Source organism: Sinocyclocheilus grahami, unplaced genomic scaffold, assembly GCF_001515645.1.
Source record: "Sinocyclocheilus grahami isolate Dianchi unplaced genomic scaffold, SAMN03320097.WGS_v1.1 scaffold346.1, whole genome shotgun sequence".
Taxonomy (NCBI): domain Eukaryota; kingdom Metazoa; phylum Chordata; class Actinopteri; order Cypriniformes; family Cyprinidae; genus Sinocyclocheilus; species Sinocyclocheilus grahami.
The window spans coordinates 1414374-1437545 of record NW_015505525.1 but is presented as its reverse complement, the minus strand read 5'-3'; the positions used below and the strand labels follow the sequence as shown (position 1 = coordinate 1437545).

Sequence of the window (23172 nt, the reverse complement as noted above, 5' to 3'; positions counted from 1 at the left end):
TTAAAACAGTGTGTAGAAAGAGTAATATCCAAAAAGTATTCAGTGCTAATCAGTACTGTATCGAAAATTATGAAAAAACAGCCCTGGTTAAGGTTCTTAAGGTTCATAACGATCTTCTCTGACCTTCTGTTAGACCTCAGCTCAGCTTTTGACACTGTTTGTCATGAGGTACTCCTCTCACGGCTTTCAGCAACTGGAATTACTGGCACAGCCCTTGAATGGTTTTCCTCCTATTTAACCGGGAGGCAACAATTTGTTATAAACCAGAAACACAAATCATCTACCAAATCCATCAGCTCTGGTGTACCTCAAGGTTCTGTGTTGGGCCCTCTCCTCTTTATCATTTATATGCTACCAATTGGACAAATAATTAAACGCTATGGGTTTAACTTCCACTGTTACACAGATGACATTCAAATTTATTTTAGCGCACCTTCCACCTCAGTGTTTCCTCTGCCTGCATTAACTAATTGCATCAAGGAACTCAATGTTATGTTATGGCTGGAGGCAAATTACCTTAAATTTAACTCTGATAAAACTGAGGTAATTTTGATTGGCTCTAAAGCTGTAGTATCTAAGCTCTCTGGTCAACTGATGGATCTGGATGGTGATCTGATTATGCCCTCCACTAAAGTTCGCAATCTTGGTGTTCTCATTAATTCCACTCTTTCATTCAATGATCACATTGGTAAAGTAGTAAAGACAGCTTTTTTCCACCTGCGTAATCTCTCAGGCAGCAGGATGCTGAAACTGTTATACATGCCTTCGTCACATCTCAACTAGATTACTGTAATTCACTTCTTTATGGCCTGTCAGCTAATAATATCAAACGACTACAATCTGTTCAAAACTCTGCAGCTCGCTTGATTACCCACACAAGAAAGAGCGATCACAATACCCCAATCACCTTCATTGACTTCCGGTTTCTTTGTGCATAAACTTCAAGATACTAATTCTCACTTATAAAGCTCTCCATAACCTTGGTCCTACATATTTATCTGACTTACTTCTGCCTTATGTTCCTGCCCGCTCGTTACGATCTTCTAGTGAGGGATTGTTAGTCACCGCTAAGTTTCATCTGGTGACTATGGGATCTAGAGCTTTCAGTGTTGTGGCTCCCAGATTGTGGAATGCTCTTCCCCAAAACATCAGTCAAGCATCCTCCCTTCTCTCCTTCAAAAACCTATTAAAAACAAATTTTTTCTCTGAATATTACTCTTCAGCTCTCAGTCTGTAATTTGTACCCTGTTATGGATGTTTATCTACATTCTCATGTATCTCTAATCTAACTTTGTAAGAGGTCTCTGTATATTACTCTCAGCTCTTGCTATGTGTTCTGTCTTCTGGTTTTGATGTTTATCTGTTTCTGTTTCTGTTCCTTAAACCTGACTTGTAAAGTGACCTTGGGTATTGGAAAGGCGCTATATAAATAAAAATAATAATTATTATTATTATTAAAATCATTCATTTTCATTCATTGAAAATAAAATAAAATAAAATATTTTAAACTTAAACTTATTTTGGTTATAGGGCAACATTTCTAATTTTCATTTAAGTTGAAATACTAAAATGACTAAAATTAAAATAGATATAAATTCAAGCTAAATAAAAATATATAAAAACTAAAATCAAAATGAAGTGAAAATATATAAATAAAATTTAATTAAAAGTATTAATAAATACTATCGTATCTGAAAGCTGAATTTTCTCATTTCAACCAAACCTATGCTGACACGTGCTGACTTTGTATAAATATGATGCCACATAGTGCTTATAATTTCATAATGTGTAACATGCATATTGCATGACATGCATATTTCAGCATTTTTGCTTTAGCATCCATAGTACCTGAAGTCAGAGTACAATTTTACACATAAAAACACTGTAGTGCACTGGACATATATACATGATGCATATTTGTGTGCTCCCATGTTACACCCCCACATCCTACTCACATACACACATGTACAACCTACACCACCTCTGTCCAAATACTAATTAAATGACTAATGTGCCAAATAAAAGGTCACAATGTGTATAATTACTGACATATTTAAAACCATATTGTGTACCTCCTACATACTAATAAATCCTAAATGTCACTGAGGATTTATGACATTATTTTACAAAGGTATTATCAAACGCATCTGTCCCTGCTAAGATTTTACCTGAATTTCATTTCTTAATCATATTGCTGATGGTGCTTTGGTGTATGATTAATTATGAATAGGTTTTTGAATAATACAACTGCTGGACTGCCTCCTTGTAACTACAATGTCAATTGCATTGGACATTTTAATCAACAGAATATTATTTTTGTGGGAGGTAGGAGAAACATAAAAGAACAAGGACACATATATTATTCTGCAGAGAGCTACTGGGATAGAAATTATTTTAAGTTGCATCATGACCGATCACATAATATGAAGACAATAACTAGTATTTGATTGTCCCATGTAGGTTAGTTTATGCAGATTACAGGGCAGCAAACATTTAAGGAATGCAGTTACAAAAATATTCTGAGTAAACTTTGTTCTGTTCTTTCTCTGCAGTGCTGATGAGAGATTTGATGCCACCTTCCATACAAACGTCCTGGTTAATGCATCAGGTTCCTGTCAGTACATACCACCAGGTACAAATTATTATTACCACTATATCAACCACACAAATATGTTTTATAAATAAAAATGTTAAATATATTTCTTTAGCAGTGTTTCATTCTGTACATGAGCAATATCACACACAATATCACACCTACAGCCAAATCATAGCCATGCTGATACAGAGCGATATCACACGGCTATGAGTGTATACAACAGTTTGATGGCACAAATGTGTAAATAAATAAGAAACAACAACAGAGTGTCTTAAAAAAACGTCTCGGTTATGTATGTAACCCTTGTTCCCTGATGGCGGGAATGGAGATGTTATGTCGTGAATGGACATTAGGGGTCTTACTTGGGAGCCCAAATCTTCTCTGATTAAGAGGAAATGGCAATGAAATTTGGCTAGTGGATTCTGCATGCTGAGCCACTCCCCGTGCACACGGGTATAAAAAGGCGACAGGTGCATCCACTTGCATCAGGTTTTATGCTGAGGAGCCGAGAACTTGTCCCTGCTAACCAGCGATGGTTCGAGGTTGTGGCATGGGGACATAAAGTCTCCGTTCCCTCCATCAGGGAACAAGGGTTACGTACATAACCGAGACATTCCCTATCTGTCGTCACTTCGAGTTATGTCGTAACTCTACATTAGGGGTCCATGGAAAGCGCCACAACCTGAACCCCATTACAACCCTATGGCATTTCAAATGTTGACAAGCAGCCGCATGTCAGACAAATGCTACGCAAAGGTCGTAACCTTCCCACCGCCCCAGCACAAATCCGCTGACCTTGGTACCCGCAGGGACCATAGGTGAGTATATCGCTGCTGGTGATAGCCAAGCCGCTGTTCCTTTCACCACATACATTTCTTAACAGAAGGGATTTTGACCTTCAATGAAAGATTGCTTCAAGTATTTCCTATTTGTTGCTGCAGCTTGGCAGTAATGATGGGGAAGTGAGCCTTCCAGAGAAGGGCACTACAGAGGCCACATCCTACCCGTAGGGAGGTATCATGTGGAGACACTGATATGGACTGACCCAGGCCTGGGGCAGCACTACATATGGAATGGGACTCTGAGCCAGGTCCTACCTGAGAGTAGGAATGGAACGACTGCCAGCAGAGCCTGAAAGAATGGTCTGTCAAAGGGAAGACACAGGTTCACAGAGAGGGAAACCTTACCGTGGAAGAGTACACATATGGGATCACCCGAAGGGAATCAAGCCATATGGACACCTAGCCAAGTACAGGGGCTGACCGGAGACCCGGGCAAGCTAACACCAATACTGGGCCTGGCGTCAGACTGCTCCGCCCAGTATGACTGCCGGGGGTGCTGGAGGATACTCCACCAGGTGCCAGTGCATCTGTGCTGAGGGGGGCCTCAGTCAGGGAGTAATACAGCTGGCAGTGGGAGGACTCATGGGAGGCAAACAGGTCTACCTGAGCTCCCCGAATCGACTCCAGGTCAGCCAGATCGTCTCGGGATGGAGTCGCCATTCTCCGGGGGACCTGAGCTGTCGTGAGAGCGCATCGGCTGCACGATAGAGCTCCCCCGGGATGTGGATGGCATGCAGCGACTTGGGCCACGTCTGACTCCAGAGGAGGAGATGGCAGGTGAGTTGTGACATGTGACGTGATCGTAGACAACCCTGCCAGTTGATGTACGAAACAGTCGCAGTGTTGTCCGTGCGGACCAACATGTGCTTGCCAAGCAGCAGCGGCCGGAACCACTGCAAGGCTAATAGCACTGTCAGCAACTCGGGGCAGCTGATGTGCCAAAGCAGTTGAGGCCCTGTCCTGAACCCCGAGGCTGCCTGCCCGTTGCATGTAGCACACCAGCCCTCACTGGAGACATCCGCTTCAGTGAGCTGGATGCCCAGACACTGAAGACAACGATCGTGGCTGTTGACAGAGGATAGGGAACGGCGTCTTTATAAAGATGCGAGCCGTCCATGATCAGAAACTGCTCTTTTAGACGAAGCACCCAGGGGAATCACTGAATTAACAGGGACGCCACTGATTGTGCCGTAACAGCACCCAGAACAGCCTCTTCTTCCATCTTCTACATAGTATAAATATAATCTATTGCTATTCACACTTAGTGTAAATAGTGGCTGTCTATACAGTATAGTGTAATAGTTAAGATAATTTTCATTCATACAATTAGTTGAAAATGATTTTCTCTACTATTATTAATTTTGTTGATACAGGTATGTATGTGTTTGTGTGTAATCATCATGCAGGTATTCTGAAGAGTACATGTTACATAGATGTGCGCTGGTTCCCATTCGATATACAGAAATGTGACCTCAAGTTTGGCTCCTGGACTCATAACGGCTGGCTGCTGGACCTACAGATGCAGGCAGTGGACATCTCTTCATACATTCCCAATGGAGAATGGGATTTAGTGGGTGAGAGTCCCTGGCATTACTATTGAGATACTGTAAAGGTCTTTCTTCAGGTAGATTTCAGAGATGTCTGGCCTTTTGAGTTGTTTTGGCAACTAGCTGCAATAAAATATGTTTATATAGTCAAATTTTTTTAGCTAATGTCTTTTTTTTTGCTTTAAGTTTCTGGTGGCCTGAATTTGGTGTTTTAAAAGAGGGAGCATTTTGTGAGGAACCAAATTCATTTTTATGAAAGCATTGAGTACAAACACCTGTGACTCACACATTTGTTCTTTAATGGTATAGATCTGTTTACTTTTCACACATTTGGGGTTTCAAGTGTCAGTAATGCATTATTGTGTGCTCAGTATAGGCCATGTGTGTTTGAATGTTTTTCTTTGCCTGGAGGGACACTTTTGATACCCCCCCCATCTGCTTCATGGAAGACTGTTAAAGTGTTGTTGGCTAATCTGAATGCTGAGGTGATTATTTTGTCCTCCCTGCTGGACTGTAGGGAGTACAAACTTAACACACAGTACAGAAGGTCTTTGAAAGACACTTCTTTTTTATGTTCATACTCAGATGGACAATAAAAAGAAAGTGTCTTGACTCATTTTCTCAGGAGAGCATTCTTTCTGTCATTTTCATAGATTAAGACAGCGCATACAGAATTTTAACGTCCTGTCGATCACAACAAATTAATTTACTTTTCTATGTGATTTTACATTGTAACAGGATTAAATAACATTGTTAATGTGTGAAATTCCTGTAATCGTGCAACACTATAGGATGTTTTGCACTAATATTAGAAAGTAATGTTTGTGTGGCACAGGTTTTCTAATATCATAATCTGATCGTGTTTGGCTTTTTAATCTCTCTGTTTCTGTCTCAGTCTCTAATTTTTTTGCTTTCAATGCCAATGTGACCCAGGGTCTGTTCGACAGATGGGGTCCTGATGGTAGTTGGCAGTGCTTTGGCACTGATTCTGGCTGGCACCAATGGCCAGTTGCATGCCAACTTTGTGCAGTGACATGGGCAGTCTGTGAACGGGCATCTTTAACACCGCAGGGAGACACACATTGCACACACACATCCACAATCTACTGGTCACCCTGTTGCATAGTAGTGCAAACATTTATGATATGCAACAAGAATCGTTGTATGTGCTATTAGGTGGTTTTTCCCGTTTTTTTCATTCATCTCACAAATTTGCATAACTATGATTACAAATCCCTCCCCCTTCAAATACACACAAAAAAACCACATCACTCAAGTAGGCCTTTTGTAATCAGTTAAATGACTAAAACCAGCAATTTGCTCTGATTTGATTGTCTCTGAGTGCCATGACAATTCTGACCAGCATGAAATCCTGATGAAAGCTCTTCCTCCGCCTGCCTAGTTTGATTAATTACAATTTTGATTTAATTTTTAATCAATTGGAGAGGAGGGCTGTCTGACCCTGACAGATCAAGACTGTCTCATTTGCAACATGTCATGTCGTTGTTTCCCTTTACTCTTGCAACTGGTAGAAATAATGTTTATTTCATGCATTTTGAATTATGGATTGCATTTTAAGATACTATATTATAGAAAACATCGCTGTGTTTCATATCATTAAAACTTGGGTTGGGCTTGTTTGACTATGAGGCACAGAATTATTGAATTGCATGTGTACTTTGGAGAGCACTGTAGGATTAAATGGAGTGCATTGCAAAAATTAGGAAAATGGAAAGCAAATATTAGTCTTGTGCACACACAGATCAAGGAGAAGAAACAGGGAATAAATAATGGCTAAATCTTATGTTTGATTTAGATTTAAAGTTTTGGAGGTTATGCACTTTAAAGGTCATGAAGATCCTGTCTGTGATTTGGTCCTGTCACAAATACGCTCGTCTTGGCTGACAGCCTTTATTTTCAGAAAAGTCTTCATCTCAGTTCTGTTGTGTAAGGGTCACTTTGAAGTGCTGACTTAGCTTTTACCTCTTTTAACAAAGACAGCATATATAAAAAAATATATACAAAAGGATTTGAAACCTAACAAAATGAATTTTTGTATATATACATCATTACATATATACTTTTTCTTCAAATAAAATGTTGGGATATCAGGATATCAAACTAAATATCATATGAGCTGTTTAAATTTTTATTCATATTATATCAGGGGTTTTTTTTTACCCTGTAACCAAAATGTGGGACATTTAAATACTGTTTAAAACCATGATTTTAAAATTACGAAATACATTTTAAATGAAATAATCTGTCATTCTGAATTAGTATCTTGTGAATTGAATGATTTTTTTATAATAATGACAAACTTTCTCATGTTTTCTCATAATGACTTAGTTTCTCGTTATGAGATGTTTAGTCATTACTAGAAAGTAATCAAGACCCCTGAGGTGGGACAGAACAAAATCACAATGCGGATGCGATATAAACTATCCACTTTTCATGCTATTGCGCTATACAGTATGTAAGACAATATCTAATAATTTTAGCAACAAAAACATGAGATTTATGCCTGTAATGCTTCATTAAAAGTAATGGGACACCAGAGTGTACTGTATTAGTGGAAAATGTCTGCTGTTGTATGACATAAACCTGAATGCGTTCCTTTGTGTTTTGTCAGGGGTCCCTGGGAAGCGTAATGAGTTGTATTATGAGTGTTGTAAGGAGCCGTACCCTGATGTGACATTTACAGTAACGATGCGCAGGCGAACGTTGTACTATGGTCTGAACCTGCTCATTCCCTGTGTGCTCATCTCCGGCCTGGCTCTGCTCGTCTTCCTGCTGCCAGCAGATTCTGGAGAGAAGATATCACTGGGTAAGATGACATGCTTGACCATAAAGCTTTGTTTTTTTATCACAATGTTTTATGGAAAGTTTATGCACAACTATGCATGAAGGAATGACATTATTTTGTTGTATACTTACTTCTTCACTTTCCCGTCTGTCAGGTATCACTGTCCTCTTGTCATTAACGGTCTTCATGCTGCTAGTGGCTGAGATCATGCCGGCCACCTCTGACTCAGTTCCTCTCATAGGCACGTGCAGATTGCTTAATTTTAATATTATACTGAATCTCACGCAGAACTTTTTGGCCATTGATGATGTTTTAGACAGTACAGCTTGCAGGTTTAAATGCTTGTCTCTTCTTTGGCTCTATAGCTCAGTACTTTGCCAGCACCATGATGATTGTGGGTTTGTCCGTTGTTGTCACCGTCCTCGTTTTGCAGTTTCATCATCATGATCCACAAGGGGGAAAGATGCCAAGATGGGTGAGTGAAAACTCTTAAAAGTAAGCAGATTGTTTAATTTTAAGGTGAAAAAAGAGGAGGACTATGACCCCAGAACAGGCTTGTTAACTAAAACTAAAAACCAAAAACTATTTTCATTATTTGTAATAAAATAAATATTAACTGAAATAAAAGATGAAAAAAACAACAATTTCAGCCAGTTGCCAAGGCAACATTTCTCATTTTTGTACTAAAATAACTAAAACTGAAAACACAAACTCACACAGAAGAATGTGCCTTATTGCCAGAAGATGCACAACTGAAAACAATATTGTTCTAAAATCAGCTCAAAATATCAAATGTGTTTGAGATCCTCTGACTGGATGGAATCAGAGTCTAAAGATAAAGATCTCCATCACACACTGTGCGATTTTCTTTGAAATCGGTCAACTCCAACTGCCCAAAATCTGCGGCATCTTTTGGCAACTAGCGTCAACTCCTCCAGACTGCAAATTGGGGGGGAAATCTGTACAAAAAAAATAGCATAGTGTATTCCAGCCTTCAGGCTTCCTCATCCATACATATACAATCTTAAAAATAAAGGTTCCAAAAGGGGGTTTCACAGTGATAGCATATAAGAAATATTTTGGGTTAAAAGAACCTTGTTTTTTCTTAGTGTGAGGAATCTTAAGAACCTTTTTTCCACTATAAATAACCTTCTGTGCAATGGAAAGGTTTCATGGATGTTAAAGATTCTACATGGAACCAAAAGTGCCAATAAAGAACCTTTATTTTCAAGTGTAAATTCATAAAATCACTTCACATTGTTTGAAGACTGTTACTGCAATATTTTAGTAAAACAAAGGGTAACACTTTAGTATAGGGACCAATTCTCACTATTAAATAGTTGCTTATTGGCATGCCTGTTATTAACATATTGGCTGTTTATTAGTACGTATAAAGCACATATTCTGCATGACCATATTCTACATCCCTAATCCTACCCAATACCTAAACTTAACAACTACCTTACTAACTATTAATAAGCAGCAAATTAGGAGCTTATTGAGTCATAATTCATAATTAAGTCATAATTAATGTTTTGTAAATAGCGAGAATTGAACCTTAAAATAAAATGTGACCGAACAGTTTCTGAACAATACCAACTATCAGGAATTGTGTAATCTTTAACTTAAAATACTGCTTTCCGTTCAAACAACTAGTGCTGCATTCACAAAAATCCAACTGAAGAAAAAATCACTTCTGACAAAAATCTGAGAAAACATCCTGAATATAAGCAATGTAGGTGAGTTGTAGAATGCAGTTGGCATCATGGTCTCCCACTGGAGAGGTAATGAGGTCTATTTGTGTTAAAGTTTAATGTCTCCTCTGCTTCTCTTACAAGAAGAAAAGAGCTCTTAGCTACAGCTGTCTAGTGTTTCTTATTTGGTTCATGTCCAGTGGGACGCACCTGCTGCTGGAAACAGGTCTGAATCTTTAAAAACACAAACCTTCAGTGGGCACTTCTCCATAATCTAATGAAATATTCCAACTTCATACAGCATATCATCAAAATATAGACAGGAATGCCTCGTTCATCCATCTGAGAGCTTAATCTTTTAGCAGACTCTTCCTGCTCTTCTTAGGTGCGCGTAATCCTGCTCAACTGGTGTGCCTGGTTCTTGCGCATGAAGAAGCCAGGTGAGGAACGCAAAGCAAGTTACAAATATGACCACTCTCCAGCGCACCACGCCAGCGCCAGCAGCATTCAGATGGGAGTCATGCCCGGTCAGCCATCCTCTACCAACTCCACCACCAATGGTCACATGAACCTGTACTTTGGCTACCACTCCATTGACAGTGCTTGCTGCCCACCCAGCAGCGACTCTGGTGTGTCTTGCAGCGGTGGGCGAGTCAGCGGGTCACCAAACGAAGAACAGCGGGAGGCAGTTAGGATGTTTGTAGGCGAACAGGAGATCCATCGCATTCTAGCGGAGGTGATGTACATCGCTCAGCGCTTCCGTGACCAGGATGAGGCCGAGGCCATCTGCAGCGAGTGGAAATTTGCAGCAGCAGTAGTGGATCGGCTCTGTCTGGTGGCATTTTCACTTTTCTCCATTATCTGCACCTTTACCATTCTCATGTCCGCGCCAAACTTCATTGAGGCTGTCTCGAAAGATTTCACATAATCGTAATAGCTTCGCATTTTCATTTGTTTTCTTTTGTTTTTTAAGATACATAAATATATAAAAAACACCACGTGATTGAGTGTGAGAAGTGTCTACCACCAAAGTCGATTCATTCCTCTTCTCATCTTTCTGAGATCAACGTGAACTATTGTTAAAAAAAAAAAAAAACTTGACAAAGTTGTGTATTTTTGAAATGTGACTTTTCGAACAAACATACAGACCATTGGACAAGCTGTTTGGGTGATATTTTATGTCTTTATATAATGTATCTGGACTGAGCACTTGAGGGTTGGTTTATGTAGAGATGTGTTCTCAGTGTGCTAAAACTGTTAGTCACAACAGCTAAAAATGTGTCTGTGAAGTTTATGTGCTGAAATTGAAACATAATCAATCCTGTTATCCCTTTGGAAGTCACAGTTTCATTTCCACCTTTGGCTTTAGTAATATTTTTGGTATCATTTCATATTATTATTTTAGAATTTAGTTGACATAACATTCCATACATTTTTAGCAAACATTTCCTTACCAAAGCAACAATAGCACATATGGTAGAGTTAATATGCTCTTTAACTGTCATGTTTCATCATTTTGATATTTTTTATATAAATATTACAGTTATTAGTCTGTTGAAATCTCTCACTTGTATCTGGTTAGTCCAAGTAATCAGAGTGTCATTATTTTGTGACTTCATTCTGACCCTGTGCTCTGTTGTATTATGTAAAAAATACTATGTAAACACTGTGGATATATGTCATTTTGTTAGAAAATATAGATTAAAAAAATTTAAAATTAAAAAAGTTCTAGGTGAGTCTACGTATTTTGGAGAATCATTTTCCAGCATTTATTTTTCACTTTCTGTATATTGTGCATGGGGCATGTTTTGTTTGACCATGTTTTTTCTTTTACAACTGGTATCTCTACTTACTAGAGCTGCAAATACCAAGGCAAGACTGGTGGCTCTGTTCTTAGCACATAGACAATGCAACATTACAGTTCATTCTGATTTACAATTCATTTTTAATGTTTTTTTAAGGCTTTAATGTATATTATGCTCAAAACACTAAAAGCTCAGTTGAGAAAGGATATACATTTTCAAGAAGTAAGTGAAGTAAAGCATACAGCGTTGCTTATTCATTGAGTTGGCAGAGTAGTGCAGATGCTTTTGAGATCCAGTAGTCACTGGGCTGGTTGGTTGGCAACATCACAGTTACCACAAAATTTGTGGAGTGTCCTAACAGACAGAACAAAATATACAATTAAATAAAAGAAACAATAAAAGTGATAAAAATATGATAACACATATAATACAACTTCAAAGCTAGAATCTGATACTAGTTTTATAGACAATGTATTTTTTCCTCCAGTAAAAATATGGAAGCATGTTTCCGCCTCAGGATAAAAACCTGAAGTTAATTATGGGGTAATTGTGGGCAAATTTTGAGCTGAATTTTAAAAAGTGAAATAAAGTTACAATTGTGAGGTTTAAATCTACAATTAGCCTTTTTTATTTTACGCTGTGGTGGGAACATGATAACTATTTAAACTTGACACAAGATGAAGTTCTGAACAAGTTAAAAAATAACCTGTAGTTGACAGAGTTCCAGCACGAATCGAGGTCTTGTACAGAGGTGCGTGGTATAGGGTAGGCTCAGGAACATAGTTTTGCTGAGGTTCGAAATGTACCAAAGGCAGCATGGGGTTCATCACTCTCAACATCGCGTCCTCAATAACCATATTTGTGTCATCCCAGCGACAAGAATCCATGAACATCCCATGAACCAACACACCATCCTCCATGGTGGGAAGCTATGAGGCAGACCACAATGTATTGACTTCATTCATGGTGTCAGATTTAAAAACAAAAAACATACCATTGTAAACATTTTCCTTGATCTTTTTAATTAAGATAATTAACTAAGGAAAACTGTACAATGAAAGTTTGGTTTCACAACACAAATCTTTCTCCTCAGTTCAAAAAGCATCTTCTAAGACTCGTCTCAATCTGAAATAAATAGATAATATTCATTCCTTAAACCTGGCCCACCTATTTGTAGAGAATTACAGTATGAAATCTTAAGAAGCACCAATTTTCACATGAAGAGGATGTTTACATTGGATTCTTAAAGGCACAGTACCAAAGATTACATTACTGTTGAAAAGTCTGGAGTTCAAGTTTTTTTAGACTTTTGTTCAGCAAGGACACAATGAATTTATCAAAAGTCAAAGATATTTATAATGCTGAAAAAAATTGGATTTCAAATAAAAATGCATCATGGTTTCTATACAACTGTTTTCACAAATGTTTCTTGAGTATCAAATTAGCATGAAAAAATGGCTTGAAAAATTAGCATTAAAATGATTTTGGAGTCATGGCCTTTGAAATTTCAGCTTTGCCATCACAGGAATACATTACATTTGAACATATACTAAATAGAAAACTATTTTAAATAGTAATAATATCTTACAATATTGTTTTTACTGTATTTTTTTTATCAAATAAATGCAGCCTTGGTGAGCATAAGCCAAGTCCAAATGCCTCAATGGTAGTGTAATTCAAGGAGGAAAATGGTCATGAAGAAATAAATTATGATGTGCTAAAAAAAGTGAATAAAACTTAAATCCCTTTATCATGTAACCATCTGAAATTTCTGTTGTAATCATATCAGAAATATATATGTTGAAAAATGTTTCTGGGCTGACCTCCTTGTCCATGTCAAGTTCTTCCCCTGGCTCAAGGGTTTTCAGAGCTTCAGTGACAAGGGTCTGGTCTCTGTAAACTGGTACCATGTTGAAACGAAAATTCAGCTCATCAATGGGCAGGTTGTATTTGCGGGCATGATTCTGCAGTGCACCTATGAGACACATGAACCAACTCTTTATTGAAAAAAAAAGTGTTTCAACAAAGTTTGAAAAAGTACTGTAAACATTTGGATTTCTCCTATATTAGCAAGGCCAAATTTTGTTAGGGTTTTATTTCATTTGCCAGAGCACGTAAGCAAACGTGTTATTTACCTGTGAGGAATCCTTGAGGAAAAAACAATCCAGAAATCCAAAAAGACTTGGGCTGACCTGTTGTGATCCAACTCTGCTCAAACACAAATACAACCAATGTGTACTACTTCTCAATTCAAAATGAAAAGAAGAATAAACGTCAACAAAAATGAAAAAAAAGAAGCAAAAACTCAACTTTTACCAAACTAAGGGAGAAAAAAGTTAGCTCAAGCTAAAGCCAACAGACTTGGATCATTTCTAATTCAGATGATATGAAAGAATCAGTAACTAGAGGGTTGAAGGTTATAGCTGGTGGACACTACTACCCACCCATAATCACACTGCTGGGGAGAATATCTGGATATTTACAAACAGATAAACAATGAATGCTTATATTAGTGTACTACAATCTTTGTATAGAAAAAAGTTCACCTCATTTTCCCCAAAAAATGTTGTGTGAGAAACAACTGAAATTTTATTTATTCAGTGAAAATCTTGCTTTCTGGCTTAGCTGTCAAATCTCATTCACCCTCCAAAAATTTAAACTTGCTGCTTCACAAGAAACAAGACAAAAATGTCAATGAGGATTGTGCTGGTACATGTTCTTCTTCACCACCTTCCTTAAACCTGATTTTCACCATATCATGGTAGAATATGAAATTTTCTTTTTCATACATGATGGTGGGCTTATATAGTATTATGCAGTGTACCTCAGTCTATTCATGCTGATGTAGAGGAAACCTCTCACTTCACTGCTGAAATTTAAACTAGTCCGGTTACATATTCTGAGCCTTTTTTAATTTTATTTAAAAAACAGCATACTTCTGCAATTCATCCATATTAACATGAGCTTATCGTGCATGTCTGTGTGTTATATAACACAGCACTCAGACCAGCCACACGGAACAGCACATCAGGTCAGAGATAACAGTTTGGGTGTGCCCATCAACCCGTGCAAGATAACTATGACCATATGTGCATGCCAGACAGTGAAGCTAGTATATACAGTGAGGAAATAGAAGTTGTTTATGTAGCTTTTTTTGACTGAGTGCCAGAGTGTGCTGTTTGGAATGGCTGTGGGTCCCTCTAGCTCCATTTGTGAACTAGAATACCAACAGTACACAACTCATATATCACTGGACTTTACTGGAATTCCCTACCCAGAGGAAATTGTCCATGTACAATGAGGGTGAACCTCCTGAATACAGAGGAAAAAAGTGTGTGTGTGTGTGTGTGTGTGTGCGTGTGCGCATAAGCTTTTGAGAGTTAAACCAGAGACTACTGTATTTTAATGCCATCATTGCATTCTGTTTTTATTCACAATTTGTACAGTGTCCCAACTTTTTTGGAATCGGGTTTGTATATTATTTACTGACTAGAATAACATAATCAAGATTTAAATGCATCAAAATTTCAAGTAAGCAAGCTTTTAAAATATATTTTAAAATATTGTGTCAGTGTTTCCAACAGGATTTTGGGAGACTATGGTGGTAAAGTAAAATGCATCAATCTGGTGTCTGTCAGACATATTTTAGTGACCAAATTGAAACTGAGAAGAAAAAAAAACTGACTTGAACCTGGACTTGAAAGTGAACTCAAAGTCTCAGTGCACACACTGTAAGAAGCCAAATAATTTGAACATGGACAACAATTTCAAGATGGGTTTCACAGCATTTACTGTGTGAACCCGAGCCAATCTGAGATTATATTCTAACATAACAGGCATTTGTGATATGATAATTGCACTAAACCATATACGATTTAGATTTTAGTGTGACTGACAATGCGCTGTCAAAGCAACTGCGCAAAACACAACATTAGAAATGTTTTATGTTATGAGAAGTGTAAAATACTTTCGGTTCAACATGAATCAGGCGGGACAAATTAGCAAGCTTCCACAGTCTAGGTAATTAATAGGAAACACTAGTGTCATCATTTTGACTCCACAGACATACCTCTATAAATGCGGTGCGCAGGGTGAGGTCTCTAACCCAGCTGCCGAGGGGTTTGAGAGATGGGTAGGCAGCATTAGACCAGTGATCAGGAACCTGGTTATTCAGGAAACTGTTATAAATCTTCTCCATTTCTTCTGACATCACCACTAGACCCGCTATTGCCTTCTGCAGAGTACATAGCGAAGTCTGCAGAGAAATGCAAGCACACAAATACAAACAATCAAGAGCAGGGAGATTAATGTGATCAATAATTCATTCTTGTTGGACTGGCCACTATAATCAATTCATCATTTGTAGATTACAATAAAAAAAAATGTTCTGTTACCTTAAGTACACGCAGCAGGAAGTTAAATCGGTCTACTTCCTGTCCGAGCACAGTGGTTAGAGAGTTGACTCTACCGTTTGAGTCTTGCAAGAACAGACTCTCCACTGCTGCATCCATATCTAATTTCTCTGCTCAGATACACATACAAACACACACACAGGCAGGTCCAAAAACTTATTATAAAACAATTAAGTGACAGTAGACTTGTGTGAAAGGAGCTACAGGGTTTTGAGACTAACCAGGGATTCTTGCTAAGATGGAGTCAGCCAGCTCATGAACCACCTCATCATTGCTTTTCCCTCCACCTGCAGCAGAGGAGCGGGGCTGGACTTCCAGAATGGTGCTGATCAGTGTCATTGTCTCCTGCCTCTGTATTCAATGATGGAAAGAAGACCCACATGTGTGTTATATAGTATGTCAGGGAGCAGGTGCTCTTTATCTTTCTTTAAATATGCGTGCAATGCACAAAAAGCAAGGACAGTCACACTGGAATCAAACATGGCTTAAGTCAAGTCACCTTTATTTATATAGCGCTTTATAGACATTGGTTCAAAGAAGCCTTATAGTATTAAACAGGAAAGTAACAGAATCATTGATGCAAACTTCTGGGGTAAATTCAAATTCAGCTGTAAAGTGCTCTTACGAAACAAAAGCATTATTATTCAGCTCCAGTCAGTTCAGTGTTGATTGAGTTCAGTTTAATACCTAATTTTTATCAATTATTAATAATAGTGTCAATGTTGCGAAATGTGTCAATTATGAACAAATTGGATTCTGTGGGGGCCCAGTTGGGGGACCAGTTCTCCAGTATCACACAGTGAGATTTATGAGGCTGCATTACAAATTTGTACAGATTTTGTGGATTGATATTATTTAATAACATTTTAGGTGCATTAGGTGGAAAGGTTTACCCAAAAATGGAAATTCTATCGTTATTTCTTGGTATTCATGTTGTTCCAAATCTTTTTTTTTTTTTTTACAAACATTGATTTTTTTTAATGAATACTCTGGTAACGCAACATGGATACGTGAATGAGGACTGGGGCTATCAAGCTTCAAAGCTTCTTGTGAGTCAAGTAAGTGTCTGGCATATTTGATGAGCTCTATGTATGTGCTTTTATTCAGTATTTATATATGAACATGTCTCTTTAGAAGATGTGGAATTAATAGTTCAATTCATATGAATCACTTGTAGCATGTCTTTTGTATGCTTTGATGCATGAAAGTTTGGTTGTGTGGACTGTCAATGGATGTCATATGGTAATGAATGGATTTTCACAGTGTAGTAATGAATTTTCACAGTGGGGATAACAGTGGGTATTATGATTTCTGTAGCTGCTCCTCAGTGGAACTTGCTTTGACGTGGGTGATGGTGTGGATTATATACTATTGTAAAAAGATTTAGATTAGAAAAAGTCTACTAAACAACTGCTTACATAAGTACTAGTTCCTTGGTCAAATACTTGGTATTTTTACCAGGCTTGTGTTTGTGAGAACTAGACAAAAACCTACTGTAACCAAATTTTTATGGCATAAAGTTACAGCACAAAATTGTACAGAATAAGTTCTAAAATACTGGACTTGAACAAATACTCATACTTACAGAACTAGTTTGCTGAGTTTGTTATTCTGTGTGCGGTTAAAAGAGGTGAGAATTACCTGAAAGGCCAAGTTAGCATTTTCATGCATGCCAAAGACGTCTGGATCATCGATCAGTGGCAAATCCTCAATATATTGCTTATATTCAGTCAACCTGTCTGAATTAGGAGCAAAATAAATCCCTGCACAAAAGGAAAGAATGTCTTGGTTACTTAGAGGTGAAGTGTGTAATGATCTGGTGTCAATATAATAAAGTCTGCAATGAAGAGTAGTGGCACTAAACAAAATCTCCAATAAATTTTTTTTTAAAAAACACTCCCCCCACCCCTCGTGCTCATGGCTTTCCATTAACAGTATCCAAAGGACTCCAGAGGTTAAATGAATCAAAATGTAAATGGCTACCTAGCCAGTAACATTTATCTAAATATATAAAAAAGCTAATTTTAGCAAAGGTGACCAATGAAGTCAACATATACGAGTACTTGTGAATATAGTTGTCACTGCACATAAAAACTGGGACAGCAGAAAGTATTTCAGCGTGGGAAAAATACACACTCCATCTTTAATTTACATGACTTGCAAGTCTGAATACCAGATTTTGTATTTGATGAGTGTAGCTATATGTGTGTCCATATTATTTATCATAAGTGTGAGCGTGAGTATATGCATATGTGAACCTGGACCATAAAACCTTATGCACGGGTACATTTGTAGCAATAGCCAACAATACATTGTATGGGTCAAAATGATCAATTTTTCTTTTATGCCAAAAATCATTAGGATATTAAGTAAAGATCATGTTCCATTAAGATATTTTGTAAATTTCCTACCATAAATATATAAAAACTAAACTTTTGATTAGTAATATTTATGGCTAAGAACATAATTTGGACAACTTTAAAGGCGATTTTCTCAATATTTAGATTTTTCTGCAGCCTCAGATTCCAGATTTTTAAATAGTTCTATCTCATCCAAATATTGTCATATCTTAACAAACCATACATCAATGGAAAGCTTATTTATTCAGCTTATATATAGCTTTCAGGTGTATAAATCTCAATTTAAATTATGATGATGTACTGTATAAATCTCAATTTTAAAAAATTGACCCTTATAGTTTTGTGGACTGGTTTTGTGGTCCAGGGTCACATATTTTGGGGTCAAATTTCACACAGAAGTGAGCAAAAACTGACAAAACCTCCTTTTGGGGACACCCTCATTTGCAAAAATTTTATAAAAATTGTTTGTTTTTTTCAAATAGTAAAAATGTATAAAGTTTTGTGTTAGAGTTATAGTACTACACTAGTAAAAACAATAGAAGTCTATGGAGTTTCCCATTTAGCTAAGTAAACATGTGAACCTGATTTAGAGTAGGTATAGCTGTCCTCTAATGTGGCTGGGGAGAAGAAACTCTTGAGTATGGTGCGCAAACATCGCTGATCCCAGGCATCCGTCACCCTTCCTCCATACGTAATCTCACCTACAGAGATAATAAAACACACACATAAACACATTCCATTTCATTGCATGACTGACTGACACCTTGCCAAGAATTAATGAGACAGTTTGACACTGTGTGAAGCTTCCTTAATGAGTCTTTCCCAAAGCCTCTCATAATAACATTACTGAAACATTCTTTTATAGTCTCCGCATGCCACCAGCTGCACCAAATTTAATAACATTTATTTTCACCAGCTGATGGTCTGTAAAATGATGCCTACTTAGACCAATGCATTCTTAACAAAAAACCTTTTAGAATTTTTAGTGAAAGAGACACTGTTTTTTTTGTTGAGAAAATTAAATCATACCACATTAACATTTATATTTTATTTCTTTATGAATAAAGTACTTTATTTATATATATATTTTTTCTTCTTAAGCAAACTCACAGAGAAACAGCTGAGAGAAACGTGTGAAAGTGTGGATCAATAACTGATGCTATAAATACTTCCGCAATAAACACACACATACCCGTGATGTATATAAGAGCATCCCAGGGTATATGTCCTGTCTGGCAGTAGAGGTTTAGGTTGAGAAGAGCACACTCTCTGTCACTGTCATTGAATTCATAACGGATGTTCCAGCCCAGAGGACCAAATTTCTTCCTCTCCTATACATACATAAAAGCATACACACACGTACGAGAAAAAAAAAAACTTACAGACAAATAAGGGTAGGATTTAGAGGATGTGATTTAGTAAGGCCCTCTTGAATATGTAGTAATCTGCAAATAATTGACCAATTTTTCAAACTAGATTAATGTTACATTTTTCTAATGATTTCTGTATCAAATAAATGCTATACTCATCAGAGAATTCTGGGAAAAAAACAAACAAACAAAAAACTTCCCATCACAGCTTACACAAAAATATTAAGCAGTACAACCATTTTTGGTTTGATATATTGATAATACATTGATCATTGATAATTACATGGATAATAATAAGGGTCAGGATCTCAGAAACAAAATATGAGAATGATTTCGCGAGTAATTGCTTTGCCATTTACTGGAATAAATTACATTTTTAAATATATTAAAAAAGCAAACAATTATTTTAAATTTAAATAATATTTCACAACATTACTGTTTTCGCTGTAATAAATAATGCAGCCTTTGCGAGCATAAAATACTTTCAAAATAATGCAACCATAGTGTATGAGTAGAGTATGTTTTTAAATGTAGACCTGCAATATAATTCCAAAAGATATTATGCTTAAAATAAAAGTTAAAAATAACAGCATTTATTTAAAATAGAAATATTTTGTAACAATATACACTACTGTTCAAAAGTTTGGGGTCAGTAAATTTTTTTTATTTTTTATTTTTTAAAGAAATTAATACTTTTTTTCAACAAGGATGTATTAAACTAATAAAAGTAAAGTGATAGTGAAGACTATTATTAAAATATTTGTAGAAAATAAAAACTTTTTATTCAACAGAATCCTGAAAAAAAGTAGTACAGGTTCCAAACTTTTGAACTTTTGAAATCAGAACTTTTACTGTAAATTTTACCACTGGTTTGAAGCTGTTCTTATATAAAATCATAGACACATAAGAAATAAACAGAAACAAATTTAAAGTTAACCCAAAACAAGTTTACCATACAGTATACGCTGCAAAGTCAACAAGGATGTATTAAACTAATAAAAGTAAAGTGATAGTGAAGACTATTATTAAAATATTTGTAGAAAATAAAAACTTTTTATTCAACAGAATCCTGAAAAAAAGTAGTACAGGTTCCAAACTTTTGAACTTTTGAAATCAGAACTTTTACTGTAAATTTTACCACTGGTTTGAAGCTGTTCTTATATAAAATCATATAAGACACATAAGAAATAAACAGAAACAAATTTAAAGTTAACCCAAAACAAGTTTACCATACAGTATACGCTGCAAAGCTTCCATCCAATTGTTTTTATTTAATCATATAAACTGCATTAGCATTCCACACCAGTCCTGCTCGTATTTTATGGCAAGAAAAACATAAGGCTTTCCATAAGGTTTATAAACTTTATAATCTTTATAGGCTTCAAACTGAATAGAACCCCCCATTATTGGCTATACACTGAATTTTCAACCCTTGAGCCCTGACCTGAATGATGGCGTGGAAGAAACACACTCCAAAAATGATCTTCCTCCATTTCCTGCCAAGGATGTGCTCCTCAAAGAACGTACTGCTGATATCAGTAAAGGCGCGTCTCACATTGGCACGGAGACCCTTTGGGGGCTCGTTAGTAACCTACCATCACATTAACAAAGGCTCATTAGTTCCCTGGCAACACAAGCATATTAACAACAAAACAGAAACTAAAGCCAAAGACAAAATAGAACTGCTAAAATTCATGAACTTAGTTACAAACTCTAAAAGTCTGACTGCTTAAAGACATCCATGTCACTGCACTTTCATTATAATGAAACATTGTTTAAGGTCTTATAAACTACTATTGGTTTCAGTGATTTGGTAAAGCTAGGGTTTAAATGATAGGGACGTGAGCACAGGGGTGTTAATGTATTAGGTTGAGAGTGAATAAAATATGAAAGCGCTCCTTCTTGTGAAGTGTTATCTTCTTTTTGCAGGAGTGTGTGACTGTGTTAGTGTGACAAAAATTTTAACTTGATATACATGCAGACATATCCCAGTGCTAGAAGGATGAATGACATGTAAAGGTAAAAATATGTGCATGTCATCAGCATATGGATGCCACTGATGCGTGAAGCTTCACTCTATACTGATGTATGTTTTCCTCCCCGAAAGATAAAAAATGAGATAAAGGCATGTGAATGCTTTCCTGAAAAATCACTACTTGTTTGTGAGCACTCACAGAACTTTATGACTATCAGTTTCTAAAGCTTTTAAGTATGTATAAGCAAGTGTGTGTCTTTGTGTTACCTTGACAGAGTTTTGCAATACAGTGACAGGAAACACATTGGTAGGCATGGAGCTAAGGAACAGTCTGAAGTCCTCATGGATAACAGTGTCTGCAAAGGTCGTACAAGAACAGAACAACAGAAAACAGGACAACAAAATAGCTTTATAGGGGATTCACATGTGCAACACACACTCTGCAATAAAAGGCAGAAGCAGGTGCAAAACAGGTGAGTCTAAAAACAGAACAATAATATTTTCACTGAACCATACAAACAAGCACACAGACACAAATATAAACATACAAAATTTGTGAATCTGGTCATTCATTTGACGTTTATTTGGCATGTCATACTGATCTAACAGTGTCAGCTTCAGAGACAAGGTTCTGGAGAAGTCATAAATAAAATAAGCATGAAATTTTGACGGATTATTTCATTCTTTAAGCAGGGGTTTTATTTTTTACATTTCCTTAATATTTTAATGCAGGAGAGACAATCAAACAAATATGGCAGACTACAGTTAAAAAACGTTTGGGGTCGGTAAGATATATTTCTAAAGAAATCAATAATTTTATTAATTTCAAAGATGCATTAAATTGATCAAAAGTTACATTTTTAAAATAAAAAACGTCTCGGTTACGTATGGTAACCCTCGTTCCCTGAAGGAGGGAATGGAGACGTCACATCGGTGACCGACGAATTGGGATATTGCTTCGATAGACCAATCTACTTAGAGTGTAAACTAAACGAGCCAATGCACAATGGCATGCAATTATTGCATCCAGCTGCCGCTAATCACAGTGTGAGTATAATAAGGCAGCAGGTGCAATGCATACCAGGTTTTCGCTGAGGAGCTGAGCCGGCGACCTGGCCGCTCAGCGGTGGTACAGCAACCGTGACGACGGGACGTGACATCTCCGTTCCCTTCTTCAGGGAACGAGGGTTACCATACGTAACTGAGATGTTCCCTTTCAGTCGGTCACTCCAAGTCGGTGACCGACGAATTGGGATCCCTACCAAAGCGCCATGGTGCTGCCCCTTCCAGTGCCCTGTGCGAGCCGCCTGCGCCCCTATCTGGTGTAGGCCGGGGCTCGGGACAAGTAGTTCCACTCACCATTTTTCAAAGCACTACCTTACTGAGTGAGATTGGACAACACTGGGAAAACGTACCCGCTCCACTTGGAATAGGGACGCTGCGCAAGCCCCATCCTTCCCGAAGGAGTTTTCGGAAGCAAATACACATATAGCATCCACTTAGGTGTATATGGAGAACTGGAGGTGATTGTAACCCTCTTGGAAAGGCAGAAGTCTGCCGGGGAAACACGGGCTCTATGGCTATACCGTGGACTATACACATACGAGAACCGCTTAGGTCTCAATATGGAACCCAGCCTTCCACGGTTCCCGCGGATTCATCGTGAAGGCCCGGCGCCGGACGTTCTGCCGCGTCTGCTGCCGAGGGTGACGGAGGATCTCAACAGGGTCTACTGTAGGACACTCTGGAGCAGTTTTAGCAAGCC

General features: G+C 37.4%; 2 protein-coding genes across 2 annotated transcripts in view; one reads left to right on the top strand and one right to left on the bottom strand.

The window, feature by feature from the left end:
* LOC107548356 (neuronal acetylcholine receptor subunit alpha-7-like) overlaps positions 1-10829 on the top strand; it is an 83908-nt gene extending 73079 nt beyond the window's left edge. The window contains exons 5-10 of the mRNA XM_016229030.1: positions 2553-2632; positions 4845-5012; positions 7618-7812; positions 7946-8032; positions 8157-8266; positions 9871-10829. Of these exons, the coding sequence (XP_016084516.1) occupies positions 2553-2632; positions 4845-5012; positions 7618-7812; positions 7946-8032; positions 8157-8266; positions 9871-10413 (1183 nt within the window). The 3' untranslated portion in view covers positions 10414-10829. The remainder of the gene's footprint in view (positions 1-2552; positions 2633-4844; positions 5013-7617; positions 7813-7945; positions 8033-8156; positions 8267-9870) is intronic.
* A 711-nt stretch (positions 10830-11540) lies between these two features.
* dnah6 (dynein, axonemal, heavy chain 6) overlaps positions 11541-23172 on the bottom strand; it is an 80626-nt gene continuing 68994 nt past the window's right edge. Inside the window, exons 64-75 of the mRNA XM_016228934.1 lie at positions 21675-21763; positions 20877-21023; positions 19255-19393; positions 18644-18763; positions 17344-17465; positions 15924-16053; positions 15685-15812; positions 15360-15545; positions 13426-13498; positions 13114-13265; positions 11997-12219; positions 11541-11644 (exon numbers count right to left, since the gene is read on the bottom strand). Coding sequence (XP_016084420.1) covers positions 11541-11644; positions 11997-12219; positions 13114-13265; positions 13426-13498; positions 15360-15545; positions 15685-15812; positions 15924-16053; positions 17344-17465; positions 18644-18763; positions 19255-19393; positions 20877-21023; positions 21675-21763 — 1613 coding nt within the window. The remainder of the gene's footprint in view (positions 11645-11996; positions 12220-13113; positions 13266-13425; positions 13499-15359; positions 15546-15684; positions 15813-15923; positions 16054-17343; positions 17466-18643; positions 18764-19254; positions 19394-20876; positions 21024-21674; positions 21764-23172) is intronic.